This window comes from Bubalus kerabau, chromosome 10 (genome assembly GCF_029407905.1).
Source record: "Bubalus kerabau isolate K-KA32 ecotype Philippines breed swamp buffalo chromosome 10, PCC_UOA_SB_1v2, whole genome shotgun sequence".
Classification (NCBI taxonomy): domain Eukaryota; kingdom Metazoa; phylum Chordata; class Mammalia; order Artiodactyla; family Bovidae; genus Bubalus; species Bubalus kerabau.
In genome coordinates, this window is record NC_073633.1 from 92,138,941 (window position 1) to 92,154,456 (window position 15,516).

The window sequence follows — 15,516 nt, forward strand, 5'->3', positions numbered from 1 at the left end:
CAGGAGTCAAAGGTATGTGGTGGACTTTTGTTTCTTTTCTAAACTCACGTAGCATATGAAGAGGCCAGTGGTGAGCTTAGTTGGAGGTCCCCTGAGGACTAACCGGCTTTCTGTGTGGGAAGCGGGGATTGGAACTAAAAGTGTGGGTCTCTTTGTCAGACTGCAATCAGAAAAAGTCTGCAATGGACTGTACAGGAATCCAGCTCTAACAAATATATTCCAGAGCTCTTTGGCAGCCAGACTGGGAACTGTTCCAAGAAGCTCTGGCTGGTACCAGTATGTACTTTCTCCCATTTTCCAATGACTCCTCCTCTCTGTTTCAGTCTTCTTTCTAGTGAGTTCCCCCCCAGCCCACCCCACCTCTTCTTTCTTCCCTTTCTCCTCCTCCACCCCTCCGCTCCCACCCTTGGTTCCCCGATCGCACAGCGAAGGAGCAGGAAGCAGTTCACAGCTGCCAGATGGGCGCCTATTGCCCACTGACGTCTGCGGAGACTGTGGCGCTGTGGTAGCTGCGCCCATGTGCTGTCTGTGCGGCCGTGACTCCTTGGTGAAGGCTGGCATGAGTGTCTGTGCACTCACACAGATTTTCAGCAGGTGGCAGGCTGCGTTAGTGAAACACAGTAGGCTCATTGATGGGGTGGATAATTAAAGGAATACAGTAGTAAGACTGTGAGAGCCCCAGCTTGCTCCAGAGGCAGGATACCAGAGAACTAAAGAACACGTGTGTTAGAGCCTGACAGACTGAGTTTGAGACTCATCTACACTCCTGATTTTCAGCAAGTTACTCTAATCCTGTTTCCTCGACTGTAAAACGGCAATAATGAGGGCACTTACCTTCTGAGAGTACCCTGAGATCGAATGAGATGACATGTGCCAAGCACTTGGCACTTATCAGCCCTTAATTTGTACTCCATAAAAATGTTTTTTTATTATTTTTATAATTAGGCATTATAATTCTTGATCTCTTTAATATTAGATTATCATAGCAGTCTGTACTTGAGGGGCATTCAACAAAGGGAATACAAATTGAGACTCTGAATAGAAGATGGTGGATAAACTAGGACCTAAAATTATATAGGAAAAGAAGAGGTTACGATGTCTGTGTATCTCTTTTAAAATGCAAATATGTTCGTGTCTCCTAAAATCCTTTAGTGGCTCCCTAGACAATGGCAGCCCACTTCAGTACTCTTGCCTGGAAAATCCCATGGACAGAGGAGCCTGGTGGGCTGCAGTCCATGGGGTCGCTAAGAGTCAGACATGATCGAGCAACTTCACTTTCACTTCCATGCATTGGAGAAGGAAATGGCAACCCACTCCAGTGTTCTTGCCTGGAGAATCCCAGGGACGGGGGAGCCTGGTGGGCTGCTGTCTATGGGGTCACACAGAGTTGGACACGACTGAAGCGACTTAGCAGCAGCAGCAGACCTAACTTACGAATAGAAACTTGGTAGGGCTTTGAAGGTCTCTAAGGTAGGTCTTAGAAACTAGGTAGGTCTCTAAGGATCTGACTCCAGCCGACTTTTCTGGAGTATCATTTCCCCGCTTGCACCTGAGAAGCCAGTGGAGTCCCCGCGTACTCTGTTCCCTTGGGCCTCTGCGTAAGTGCCAGTGTCCAGCTAGAAGATGCCCCCCTGTTGGCCCTGCACACTCCTGTTTGTATCTTGAGACTCGACTTGACGTGCCCCCTCCAGGAATCCTGGCCCAGCCAAGCGCCCTCCCTGCTCATGCTGCTCTGTATGTGTTCCCCTGTGTTCTCTTCCTATCAGTAGCTGCCGAGCTTAGAGTCTTAGTAGTCCCCATGTCTCCCCTTCCCCTCCGTCTCCGCTTCTTCTGAACCAAATCTTTTACCATCTCCCTGGCCTTTGTGGCTCCTCTCCTCACCCTCTGCCTTGCACCTGCTTTTATCCTATGCCTGAAATATCTTTCTCCTGTTACTTTACCTGAAAGATGACGAAAGATGAAATGAATGATGAAAGATGATGAAAGATGAAATATCTTTCTCTTGTTACTTTACCTGACTTCTTTCAAGATGAAGTCAAGTATCACTTCTTTGGTGATGTTTTCCCTAAGTCTTCCCACCACAATTAGCCTCCCTGACCCCAGTCTTCTGTTCAGTCTTCAGGAGCCCCTTCATGCCCTCTACTTCTCGTTTATGTGTCTGTCTCCCTGAAGATGGCAACAATGTCTCCCTTGCTGTTGCTCCTTTTGTGCACAGCAGCATTTTTTTTGCTATTGGAGGATGTCTGGAAAATTTTGTTGAATGAATGATTGGTTCTTTGCTTTAATTGCCTTGTGGTGGCCCAGTGGATCTGGTGTAGTCAGGACTTAGAGCTCCTAGAATTATTGCATTCTTTTTGAGGAGGGGGCATGGGAAATATAATTCCAACTGCAAACACCTTATTAGATTTAAAAAATAAGTATTTCTTTTCCATATCTACGTGGCTTTTCTATAAGAGTAAATTTCTAGTAGCTCTTATTGTGAAAATCTTTGTTCTAGAAATCATCAAAAGCTCTTCTGAATGTTTTTTTCTATTTTATTTCATTACCTGATTGCCTTTTGGAAGCTTAAGAATTTCTTGATTTTAATGGCATTAGAAGTTCTGATGAGAAATGAGCAGTGACTTTCTCTGACTCGGTGAAATACCCTGTAAGACTATTTCATCAGCCATGGGTCTCCTTCCTGGCTCCCTGCTTGTGTTCAGTTTTAATAAACTGAGTGCATCTGGAGTTTTTTAAACTGTTGACTATCTTCTTGGCTTTTGTGGTTCTAATTCCACTTCCTGTCAGCCCTGGGATTTTGTGTGCCTTATTAACCTCCCCCCATCAGAAATGATTTTGTATACGTGTGTGTATTTGTGTGAATCTCTTTGCCTCCCACTGGTTCCCAACCTCCCCTGGGGTTTAAGTTACAAGGAATAATCTGGTGTGTTTTTTTTTTTTTCTCCTTCTCTTTTTCATTTGTTTTAGAGTAAACAGGAATTGAGAGCTTCCCAGAAGAATTTGGCTTGAACAGGGCATTGGTGTTTTAGAGGAAGCCGATAGTCGGGTGATGGGGTTCACTATATTCTTTGGGTGGTTGTTTCTGTCCTTCCACATTATGTGATTCCTTGCCAGGAGCACTCCACTAGTATCTACGTGTCTCTGGCCTGTGACTGTAGTGTCCAACAATGTTCCCAGGTATCTTCAATATTCCCATTCCTTTGTTTACTTATGCTGGTAACTTTTCTCAGTTCCTGTGTTCAAGGTGTAGATGATAAGGTGGTGGTTTAATCAAACCAAATTTTACATGGGACAACATACACAAATACCTGCATTGTGTTCATAGTATTTAAAAGTAGACCTAGGAACCTTCATAAGCTACCAGAAACTTAGCCACTTGGTGCCTTTTAATAAATTTGTACATCTGGAAAGGACCTCAGAGAATAATTAGTCTGAATAAAGAAATTGGGGCCCTGAGAAATTAAGTCCCTTCCCCCTGGAGCTAGTGAATTGGAGAACTCAAATGAAAGAGACAGCTTAAGAGAAAAGGGGTCAGAAGAGGAGTTTTGGCAATCAAGTCATCTTGGTCATAGGGCTAATGGTCAATAGGATTTTTGATGCCTCTCCCAATAAAACAAACTTTTGACAGTCTTAATATTTGCTGTGTTTAAGATTTTGAAAATGTGGTACCATGTGAAATATATGCTACAAACAGCAACCCTTTAAATATGCTTAGGAAATTGGCAATGTGAGATAACTGGCTATGAGAACAGCTTTTTTTTTTTTTTTTTAATTTTTTTTTGAGCAATTGGAGAAAAGCAGCCAAGAACAACAGGATGTTAGCTATCCTTTAAAGATGCTGCTGCTGACAGTGGTTTCATCTGTGTGTATGAGGATGGCTGAAGTAACAAGCTATGACCCCGGTCCTCTCTAGCCCAAGAGCGTATGAACCAGCTGTTCTGCCACTTGTAGAATTGATCAGGCTGGCCCCATTTAGGTCAGAGACTGGTGAACTGTGCTCAATATAAGGACTTCCCTCATAGCTCAGTCGGTAAAGAATCTGCCTGCAATGCAGGAGACCTGAGTTCAGTTCCTGAGTGGGGAAGATCCTCTGGAGAAGGAAATGGCAACCCACTGCAGTATTCTCTCCTGGAGAATCCCATGGACAGAGGAAGCTGGCAGGCTACAGTCCGTGGTATCACAAGAGTCAGACATGACTTAGTGACTAAACCACTGCCGCCATGTTCAATATACCCTATTTTGTGGAATGTATGCTGGTTTGGCCTTTTATTGATATTGTTTAAGACTATTTCATGGGGTAATTATGCTGACGTTCTTTTTTTTTTTCTTTTCCAAAATTTATTTATTTTTTGACTGCACCGGGTCTTCACTGCTGCTCGGGCTTTCTCTAGTTGCAGTGGGTGGGCTTCTCTTTTTGCTGAGCATGGGCTCTAGATGGGCAGGCTCAGTAGTTGTGACTCACAGACTTAAGTTACTCTGCGGCATGTGGGATCTTCCCGGACCAGGGATCGAACCCATGTCCCCTGCATTGCAAGGCAGATTTTTTTAACTACTGGACCACCAGGGAAACCCCTAAACTGACATTCTTAAAGTAGGGCTGTTCATAAATATTTGCTGAAGGACTGACAGTGGGCAGCATACATTTTATAATGTAAACTACTTGACCAATAAAAAAAAATAATGAAAGTCATCAAACAGTTCACTTTTTGAGATAATTTTCTTTTCTGGCTAATCGAATGCTTCTGTTTAGATGGGAAGGGAAGTTTACTGTAGAAGGAACTTAAAAGAAAGTACCTACTGTTTGTCAGGCACACTTCATTGGCTATTTCCTTTAGTCCTCATAACAGTTTTGTTGGTATTTATTACTCATGTTTTATAGACAAGGAAAAAAGATTCAGAGAGGTTAAATAATTTGTCCCAGGTCATGCTGTTAATAAATGGCAAAGCCAAGTTTGAAAGCCAGGTCTCTCTGGCTCACTCTCCACCCACATAAATACAAGTTCTGGTGCGTCCAGCCATTTTTGGCATGCCTCATATCCTGGATTCTCCCTCTGTTCTCCTGTAACTAGATCTCAGGAAAAATGATATCATCCTTTTTAGCAGATCAGGCCTAAAAAAGGCCTCTTTCTGTTCTAATCAACAGTACATGTGTACGTGCGTGCATGCTCAGTCGTGTCCAGCTGTTTGTGACCCTGTGGACTGTTGCCCGCCAGGCTTCTTTGTCCATGGAATTTTCCAGGCAAGAATACTGGAATGGGCTACCATTTCCTACTCCAGGGGATCTTCCCAACACAGGGATCAAACCCGCATCTCTTGCATCTCCTACATTGACAGGCAGATTCTTTACCACTACACCACCTTCTAGATTTTCCCTTCAAGTCCACCTTTACATATGGTAGCCAGATACCATGTTGATTTATTGGACTAGTTAACAAATTGGCTCTGGGCTTTTTCTTTTATTTAGTTCATTTTTCTCTGGGATTTTCGTATGTTTTTTTTTTTTTCCCCAAATTTTCCTGCTGGACCCCAGATAGAGTCTTCCTTCTTAGATTTTTAATTCCAATCCAAAGCAAGGTGAAAAGAATTTCCATTATACAATCGCATTTGACTGACAGCGAGCACTGGCTAATGTCAGCACTTTCCAATTTCAAAGATTACAACTTCAGCTAGGACCTTTTTTCTGGGGAGTTTTAGTAGGTTGATTTCCAGAACTAATGGTATGACATGTTTAGTAATCTTCTTAGGACTTGGATGCACTGTTATTTTCTCTGTTAAATCTTTTTTTTCTTCCTCCCATTCTATGCCTCTTTTTATTAAATTTCTCCTTAATATGTAAAAATCTTAATTAGAATTTCTCCTATTTCTTTGTAATTGGTGACTTTATTATGAGTATTAAGTCTTCTGGTTAGGGTTATTTTTAGGAAGTAGCCGCAAATTATTTTGTCTTTCTCAAAAATTGTAGTGTTTTACATTAAAAAATTTTTTTTTTCTTCTTTTTTTTAAATCATTATTTCTTGATTGCTTCCTGTGTGCTTTGTATAGTACAGGCTGTTTGGTATAGAGCAATGAATGAGACGTGACCTCTGCCCTCAAGTGGTGGAGATAAGCAGAAATGAAATGACACATTTCAGGACAAGTAGTAGAGTGACTCAGGTGCCCTTGGAATATACGAGGAGTTACCAGCTCTATGCCTCGGGGAGCCAGAGAAGGCCATCCCTAGCAGAGGGAATATGACATGCAAAATGCAGTGTCATGACAGGAAGTGGCATGTTTTGAAATGAAAAGTTCAGTGTGACTAGATGTAGCCTGAGTTGGATTAGGTGGTGAGAGACAAGGTTATAGAAGTAGTTTAGGGCCCCTTTGTGAAGCACTGCGCTCAGTCACTCAGTCCTGTCCAACTCTTTGCGACCCCATGGACTGTAGTCCTCCAGGCTTCTCTGTCCATGGCATTATCCTGGCAAGAATACTGGAGTGGGTTGCCATTTCCTGCTCCTTATAAAGCACTGGCATGTATAAATTCATCCTGTAGACAATAGACAGCTATGGAGTTTTTTGAGCAGTGGAAAAACAGGATTACTATTTTTCCTTTAACTTTTATCATGACTTGACCTATAGCTTTGTATGACAGAACTATAACAGAGGGAATACTGTATAACATTATTGTGTTGTAGTTCAGTCGCTTCAGTCATGTTCAATTCTTTGCGACCCCATGGACTGTAGCCCGCCAGGCTCCTTTGTCCTTGGGATTCTCCAGGCAAGAATACTTGAGTGGGTTGCCATGCCCTCCTCCATGGGCTTATCCCAACGCAGGGATTGAACCAGTGTCTCTTGGATCCTCCTGCACTGTAGATGGATTCTTTATTGCTGAGCCACCCAGAAAGCCCCATGAAGTGACTATAGTCCTCCAGGAACCAGCCTGACATTAGAGTCTGTTGCTGGACCAATTCACTGCCTGTCTTTCCATCTGACTGTTAGATTTGTGTCTTAGAACATAATTCTGATAGCCATGTGGAGAATGGACTACAATAGGGAGAGACTAGTGCTAGGGAAATGATTGGCAGTAGGAGGAACACAGTGACAGTATACACTTAGCCACATGACTCAGCACTCCCATTCCTAGGTATCTACCCAAGAAAAATGAAACCATATGTTCATGCAAATAGCTTTACACGAATGTGCGTAGCAGTTTTATTTATAATCGCCAAAAATTGGAAGCAGCCCAGATGTCTATCACCCGTTGAATAGATAAACAAACTGTGGTCTATAAAATGGAATACTACTGAGCAGTAAAAGGAATGAATTACAGTATTGACATGTGTGATGATGTAGCTAAATCTCACACGCACAGTGCTAAGTGAAAGAAGCCGCTCTCAGACGGCTATGTACTTTGTGATTCCGTTTATTTGACTTTTGGAAAAGGCAGAAATCAGATCATGATTGCCAGTTGACCGGGAGAGAGCATTGACTGCAAAGGGACAAAGGGAACATTTGTGATAGAATTGTTCTACATATCGGTGATGGCGAGTAACCATACATTTGTCAAAATTCATCAAACTGTAATTCAGAAGGGTGAACTTTATTGTGTGTAAATTACACCTCAGTAAACCTGTCTTCAAATAAGAAATAATGATAGATGGATGAACCTCAAAAGCATACTAAATGAGAAAAGTCAGACTCAAAAGAGTGTATCCTGTATGCATCCATTTATATGAGACTCTAGAATAGGCAAAACTGATCCCTGGTATAACAAATAAGAATAATAGTTTCTGGTGGTGTGGTGACAGGGAGCAGGGTATTTACCAGGAAGGGGAATGAGGGATCTTTCTGGGGTGATGGAAGTGTTCTGTGTGTTGATACGAATGTGGGTTTTATGGATGTATCAAGACTCATCAAATAGCACACTTCAGATCTGTCCATTTCGTTAAATATGTAAATTTTACCTCAAAGGGAAATATAGAAAGTAGACTAAAGAGAAATAGAGAAAGAGATATGATAATGTGTTGCATTTGGCAGGTGGTGAAGAGTGTCTGTAGCATAGGTGACTAGTGTGTGGGGTTTTCCAAGATGAAGAACAGTGGGAAGCCAAACAAAGTTTTGGGAGAAGATATTGAGCTATGTTTTGTTGAGCGTCGAGTACCTGTGGGATATCCTAGTGAAGTTGTCTGGATAGCATTTGGATTTACGGATTTGGTGTCCAGGAGACACTTGACTAAAGACAGAGATTGGAATGTCATCATCCTAATATTAATTGCAGCTACGAGAATACATGAGAGCAGCCAAAAAGAGCTAGAACTTAGAAGGGAAGAGACCTGAGGATGCTACCCTGAGCAAACCTACCAGTGACTAGCTGGGCAGAAGAGAAGAGACGAAAGACAGAGAGAAAGAAGGAGGACAGTCAGACGAGAGCAGTGTCCTGGAACCAAGGGCGAGGAAAGTTCTAATAAGTAAGGGGTGGTCAGCAGTTTTCAGGTGCTTGGGCTTAAAGCAGCAAGGCAGTCTTTGGGATCATAGTGAGAACAGTCAGTTATTAAAGAATGGCAACAGAAGCAAATTGCTCTGGGTGGGAGAGTCAACAGGCATTAAGAAACAAATGCGGCTAAGTGTAGATTGCTTTCTAAGAAACTGCTTGAAAGAAATAGGGGGATAAGGGTGCTAATGTAAAATGTGATCTGGAGTCAGGCTGCTTCTTACCATGCACCAGTCAGATTTGCAAGTTTGTTTTGTTTTGGCTGGGGTTGAAGGAACTGTATCTCTCCAAGGAAAATTTTCTTGGGGAAACATTGTTGAGTAAGGTGGTAGCAACAGTCCTTTGAAGATACTTGTTTTTCGGTCACGATGGAGATAACACAGAGGAACCAACAAAGTTAGCTCTCAGAACTGGAGAAGCCTAGTTTGCCTGCACCTTTTAATGACAGGAGCACTGGTGTATGTCATCATGGATAACTGAATTTTTGAAATTGTAGACACTGCTGCTAAAACATACATCAAAAGGTGAGGAAGTTTAATATTCTCAGTGCAACTTATTGATGCTTTTTACCTTTTAAAATCTGTAATGTCCAGAGAAAAGACTAAGCCTAAGTTAAAAGATTTGCTCTAAGGACTCTTGTAGCCTGCCAAGTAACCAAATGATTTTGATTAAGCCGAGTTGATCGTTGTAAGAGATAAGCCTGATACAAGTGCTCTCTTTGTCACCCCAGTCCTCTCCTCCAGTTCCAGCCTCTCAGGTGACCTGGGCTTTGCAGTGTGCTACGATGCTGTCACACATCTGTATATCTGTGTGTACAGATGTTGGTTAGGTTCAGAGTTGATTTTGAGATCATTTGGCACTGGTGGACTTGATTCACCTGAGTTGGCGATGGACAGGGAAGCCTGGAGTGCTGCAGTCTATGGGGTTGCAGAGAGTCGGACAAACTGAGCAACTGAACTGAACTGATAAAGGCTGTTGTCTCTCTTTGGGTTTTTTTTTCTTTTCTCTTACTTTCCACATTACTGGTTTCTCAGCCTTTCAACTGAGAGTCTTGGACTTTGCCTCTAAATTTGAGAGAGAGTTAAGTAAATATGTCGGCTGCTTATTGTGAGGTGTTTAAATAACGGGTCTTACTGCTTGTTTTTCTGATTTCAATTTGTGTTCATTTGTGGCTGATTCTGCAAATCTGATCAATATGTGCATAAGTCATTATTCTTGTCCTGTTCCTTAAGCTATTATTATTATTAATTTTACCAGTTTATGAAATAGTTGAATCCTGTGCTTCAGCTTTCAAAAACTGAAGAGAAAGTTTTTCTTGAATCAGACTCCTATTGTACTTTTCTCTGCTTGTGTAATGTTAACATGGATTTGTAGTTTTTGTAGTTTTTTCCTCTTAAATGCCTTTACTAGTGCTGTATCACAGAAAGATTTTTCTCACATTAAAGGGGGAATATTCTATTGAATGATTGAAGATGGGGTAAAATAGTCAGAAGAATGTACTGGCCATAAAAGCTACGAGTATGCTACCAAAAAAAAAAAAAAGATAGGTAAAGGAGCTTCCTTTTCTTTACACCTTTAAAGTTTTGATAATATATGATTTTGGTGTAGTTACATGAGGGTGAATCCTGTCTCAGACTCTCTTATAATTTGTGATTATTTTTGTAAATTAAATGGAATCCTAAATAAGTACTATGGAAACCAACTCCTTCCTGAAAAACTTTTCCTGAGAGAGAATTTAAAAATGCATATCTACCTGAATCTATGTTGCATAAGTAGGAATTCTGTTTATAGGTTAACTGAGCATACAGATATCAACAAATGGTGATTGATAGAGGATAAGGGAAGCCAGAGTGTGCTAATAAATATGAGGGAGAGAGATGATCCTCTCAGGCTCCATAGGGAATGAAGGGCAGTGTGGTGAGGAGGGCCTGGGTCCCTGGATTCCCATTGCACCACACTTCCATGTTCCAGAAGGAGTCTTTGGCATCATCTTTTTAGAAATTCCCATTTGTTCTTCTGTGTGTCTGAGAGGACTGAGAAATGGAGAAGTTCTTGAAGTAAAGAAATTTGCCTCAAAATGAATTTCTGGAAAATACCTGGTTGTATTCCGTGGGTGTGAGCTGTGTGGCCTGTGACCTCTGGTCGAATTGTCAGGAAGCTAGTCTTTTCTCTTGCAAAGAAGGTGTGTGCAAACAGTTTATTTGAGGGACACAGAGTGGGATGTTTGAGAATGAGTGGGACTTCGGAAAGTCTGATGTATTCTATGTGTGTATACTGAGGAGGACTGTGGAGAGGGCCTCGTTAATGATCATAATGAGAGTAAAGGTTGCCAGCTAAGGTTCCAAGTTAGCCTCTCATCCCTGCATTCCAGGAGAAGAGCCAACTCCTGGTTCTGGCTTTGTAACAGTTGGGGACTTAAGGGACAAGAATTAGCAAAGGAAATGTGATCCTTGGCTCCTTCCCTTCTTGTGACCTGTCGTAGTCCTGCTTGGCTGCCATTAGCCCCCTCCTTTCTCTTCTGTCTTTCTATGTTGGGCTGGTATATTTTATTTTCTATCTTCAAAGGGGAATTGGAACCTTAGAGGGGAAAGAACAAATAGATTTATGCCTTTTGTGTGTGTGTGTGTGCTTTTTTTTTTTTTTTGACCTAGGTTGCAAAAGCAAGGTCTTGGTTTAAAAAAGTGTGATGGGAAGATCCTAGAGAGGCCTTCAGTAGATTTTCCTGTTTTCAGAGTGTGGTGGAGAAGAACAACCCAAAACAAGCCCAGCAGCATTGATATTAGATGCACTTGCTGCATTCCTTTTCCTGACATTTTTTAGCCTTCTGCACAGCACCAGAATCATGCTTGTTAACTTTTAGAGTCAGGTAACTTTCTGTATAGAACTCAGAAATGTCAAGAGTGGATAATAGAAACCACGGAGCATTATTATCTCTAGAACCTGATTAATTTCTCTTGGATTTGAACATTCTCTGCATCTACTGTCTCTGGATACTCAGCAAGTTTCTAGGCCATTGATGGAAGTTGACCGGATTGACTTCCAGATCTTTGGTTGTGACATGGAAAATGATTTTGTGTATTGTGTTATGTTGTGTTTCTAGAACTCTATGGCTTTGACGTGCTCATAGATTCTACCCTGAAGCCATGGTTGTTGGAAGTGAATCTCTCTCCTTCTTTGGCCTGGTAAGTAGTCTGTTCCACCAACTAGCAAAGTACAAACCTTCAATAAGCAACACTAAAATACTTATTTTTTTGGTCATTTCTCTTGGCACTAGGAGATTTTTCCCCCCTTCTTTATTAGATTGAGATGATTAGAATTTCTAAATTTGGGGGATTTGTGGCATATTATCAGAGTCCGTATTGCAACCATGGACCTCTGTCTTACTAGTCAATTTGCAGTCTCTGTTTACTGTCTTATTGGGCTTCTAGGGATGCTTCTTTCATTTTTATCTCCACTGCATTCCCTCTCACACTTTTTTTAAGCTTTGTAGGTGTTCAGCTAAGGGTAAAGAAATATATGAGATATATTTCCTTTGTTACCAAAGGTTTATACATGCTCTAACCCACACATATCATAAAGGTATAGAGCTGGGCCTAGGAGTGTGTAAATAATATCTGGTCCTTTTACCCTGTCCATGTCCTGGTGTTATCCATCCAAGATTAAAGTCTAAAATCTTCAGACATTTTAAAAAATTATTTTTAACCTATCGTTTAGAAGAAGGAAAGAAACTTATTTTCCAATACCAGAGAAGACTCTGCTTCTATCTGTGGCTACAGCCAGAGTTTCTGTTAGTTATATGCTTCTCTAAACAGCTAGAAAACCCTAGAGATTTATGCCAGAGACCACCCAGCTGCTGCATTTTTAACAATGAAAAATGTTGGCAAAATGCCAAGTAATCAAATAAAGACTGACTGACTACTTGGTTGGATGGGAGTTTGGCTTCACCCCAATTATAAGGTGTAGAGCTGGATAATACAGATGCTTCAGATGTTGCCCTACACTTAGATTAAGTCAGTGTTTTGTAGATTTCCTGGCAATGCACATCATACAGTGTTAGAGAGCCCCAGGGTAAGGGGTTAGAGGAGGCTGGTTTCTGGGGGAACACCTCAACCCCAAAGCCAGCATCGCATCATCACCACAGGGAGGCCCCACGCTTTCAGGCTTTCTTGTTTCTGTTTCCATGTGGGTTCCTGCTGTATCGTCTGGTGATACTTTGCTACAGTTTTGTTTTTTGTTTTTTTTTTGCTTTAATTTGCAAGCACACAATCTTAAGGAGATCAATTTAGAATGGAAAATGAAGTCTTAAAAAAGTACAAAGATAGCCCAAGTTCCTTCTCTTGCATGTGAATGTGATTTGATGATCATAGCAGTAAAAAATAATTTGGATGATGGGCATGCTCATAAAAGAGCATGTTAAAAATCTGAACCTCTAAAATCCACAGTGATAATAAAGCAGTGTTCATGGCCCTGTGCAAACAAGACCTTCTGGAATAAAAAGGTTGAGTGTCTGTGGGTCAGCGCCTCACAGCTGGGCCTGCCTTACAGAGGATGAGCTTGACACCAGGCTTTTATGTCTAGAAGTTTTGCCCAGATTCTCCCCCCCATGGATTTGATGTACTTTAGTGTTGCTCCTCACTGACATTTGGTAGCTCTTTTATATTGAGGGCTGTTAAGAGCAGCTATTCTCTTAACCTATAAAATTATCAATTGCTCTTTTCTTTCTTTATTCTGTTAGTGATGCACCTCTGGACCTAAAGATTAAAGCCAGTATGATCTCAGATATGTTCACTGTTGTAGGTGAGTAGTATTCTTTTCTGAAGACTCATAAATGTGAAGTAGAGCATCCATTTTGTCAGACTCTATATGTGTTGCCAACTGGCAGTTCCTCAGCCATACTGAATGTTTTGTACTCAAAAATTATATTTTCAGGGAAGCGTTTATATGTTTCTACACCTCCTGGCTCCTTTCTGCCCTTAGGCTGAACCACAGCTAGGGCTGAGACCTAATTCCTGGAGCACAGGAATCATGAGCTGAGGAAGAGAATTAAGCAAAGATCTGGAGAAAATATATTTTGCCCTGAGATGAGATAGTGAAACCCACTGAAGAGGCTTTGTTACCAAGGAGACTGGCTGTTTCTGCTATGCAGCCTTTACTGGTGTCAACACGGTCTCTTCTGTAGTAGTTATAACTGAGCCAGGACAAGGAAAAAATCCCTTTGTGAGTAGATAAAACAAAACTTTGAGATGGAGATGGGCTGCCAAGAGGGTATGTTGTGGGTTTAGGGTTGTTGTTGTTGTTTTAAGTACCCCAAAAAACACATAATAAGACGCACTTGAACTAGCACTTGATGTACCAGCAAATGCTGTAAAACTTTGCTCCCCCTTTCTCCTTGGATGAGAATCTGCTTCTTTTTAGGAAATAAGTGAGATTAGCCCAAGCCTAATTTCTTAAGCCCTGGAAAATCTACAGTGCGTATTTTGGAACTTGCCAGTAGTAGACCACTTTTCTTTTTTTTTTATTATTATTATTATTATTTTTTATATATTTTATTTTATTTTTTAACTTTACAATATTGTATTGGTTTTGCCATATATCAAAATGAATCTGCTACAGGTATATACATGTGTTCCCCATCCTGAACCCTCCTCCCTCCTCCCTCCCCATACCATCCCTCTGGGTCGTCCCAGTGCACCAGCCCCAAGCATCCAGCATCATGCATCGAACCTGGACTGTCGACTCGTTTCATATATGATATTATACATGTTTTAATGCCATTCTCCCAAATCATCCCACCCTCTCCCTCTCCCTTTTAGACATTCCAGAAGTGGATCCTATAACAGGACAAGACCCCTCACTTGCTTCTGGATTCTCCTGGTAGAAACCAACACTGTTATTTTCCAGTCACCATCCAGGAAGCCACTTTAAAATAATTTGTCTTTATTAACAACTGTGTGTTTTTAAGTGAACTTTTACTCTGAATGTCATCGAAAGTCTCCATCTCTTTGTCCATCAGAATCACATTTCGGTTCCCAACAGGGAAGGCTGACTAATCTGCATATTTTCCTTTCTTGTTCACTCCAGTCGTGATAGTTCAGAGTTCAAGTGGAGGATGTGTATGGGAGAGTCATGCCTAAACCTCTTCAAGATGGAGCTCTATCAGATTTATGGCAGTGAAACCGAGCTTGTCCGTCGAAAGGAAAGGTGCAGCTAAACCTTCTAATTTCTTAGCAGATGGCAGTTTTAATGTTTCCCATTCCCCATTCAGGGTTTGTGTGTCAAGATCCTGCCCAGCGGACATCAACCCGGCCAATTTACCCCACGTTTGACTCTTCCAGGCGAAACCCTTTCCAGAAACCTCAGGTAAGCAGTTCCAGCAGCAGAAAGCCCCAAGGAAGCTTATTGTAAAGTGGCAGCTGTTGTCAATAAGTGAGCTGAAGCACTATGATTAGAAGGTCACTTACAGCAGGAGAATTGGGGGACCATTCTAGACAGGAGGCAGTTATATTCAGCCATGGCTAATAGCTTACGCTTTTAATGCTTTCAAACCATGTTACTTTCTGCTTTTTGTCTTTCTTTTGGCTTCCTTTTTCATTATCTTTCTTTTTTCTTCCTCTCTCTTTTGAAAAATTGCTCCCAGTCTTTTCACATTGATATGCTCATGAATGAGGCACAGAGAGGGAGTCTGCAAATTTCTCATCAGCACTCTGCTGCATTCTTTATGATCGTCAGGCTAGCTTTGCAGAGAAGATGCTCAATTGAAATAATATCTTCTCTACATGCGATTCTCTTCACAAGGACCCTCAGTGATCATGAGGTGCTGACTGAATTTAAATGAGCTAAATGTCTGCAGAGAGCTTGGCGGGTGTGTCTGAAACCTCATTTGACCCAATGTTGCTCCAGTCTTTGTGTACTCTGCATTTTTGTTCCAGGTAAACCAGTCAGCTGTCTGATGGTTTATCCATTCCATCATCTGATCAGTCCCTGCCCGTCTAGACCTGGCTACTTTCCACTTGTGTTTCTTTGCCTTTAACCTTTCTTCTTATCCAAAA

The 15,516-nt window shown here is 41.5% G+C and overlaps 1 protein-coding gene across 5 annotated transcripts in view; it reads left to right on the forward strand.

Annotated features, from left to right (window-relative positions):
- The window catches only part of TTLL5 (tubulin tyrosine ligase like 5), a 316,639-nt gene that overhangs the window by 53,045 nt on the left and 248,078 nt on the right, over positions 1–15,516 (forward strand). For all 5 annotated transcript variants that reach the window (XM_055538712.1, XM_055538711.1, XM_055538708.1 and 2 more), the window contains exons 13-15: positions 11,568–11,649; positions 13,203–13,264; positions 14,733–14,827. In XM_055538712.1, coding sequence (XP_055394687.1) covers positions 11,568–11,649; positions 13,203–13,264; positions 14,733–14,827 — 239 coding nt within the window. The remainder of the gene's footprint in view (positions 1–11,567; positions 11,650–13,202; positions 13,265–14,732; positions 14,828–15,516) is intronic.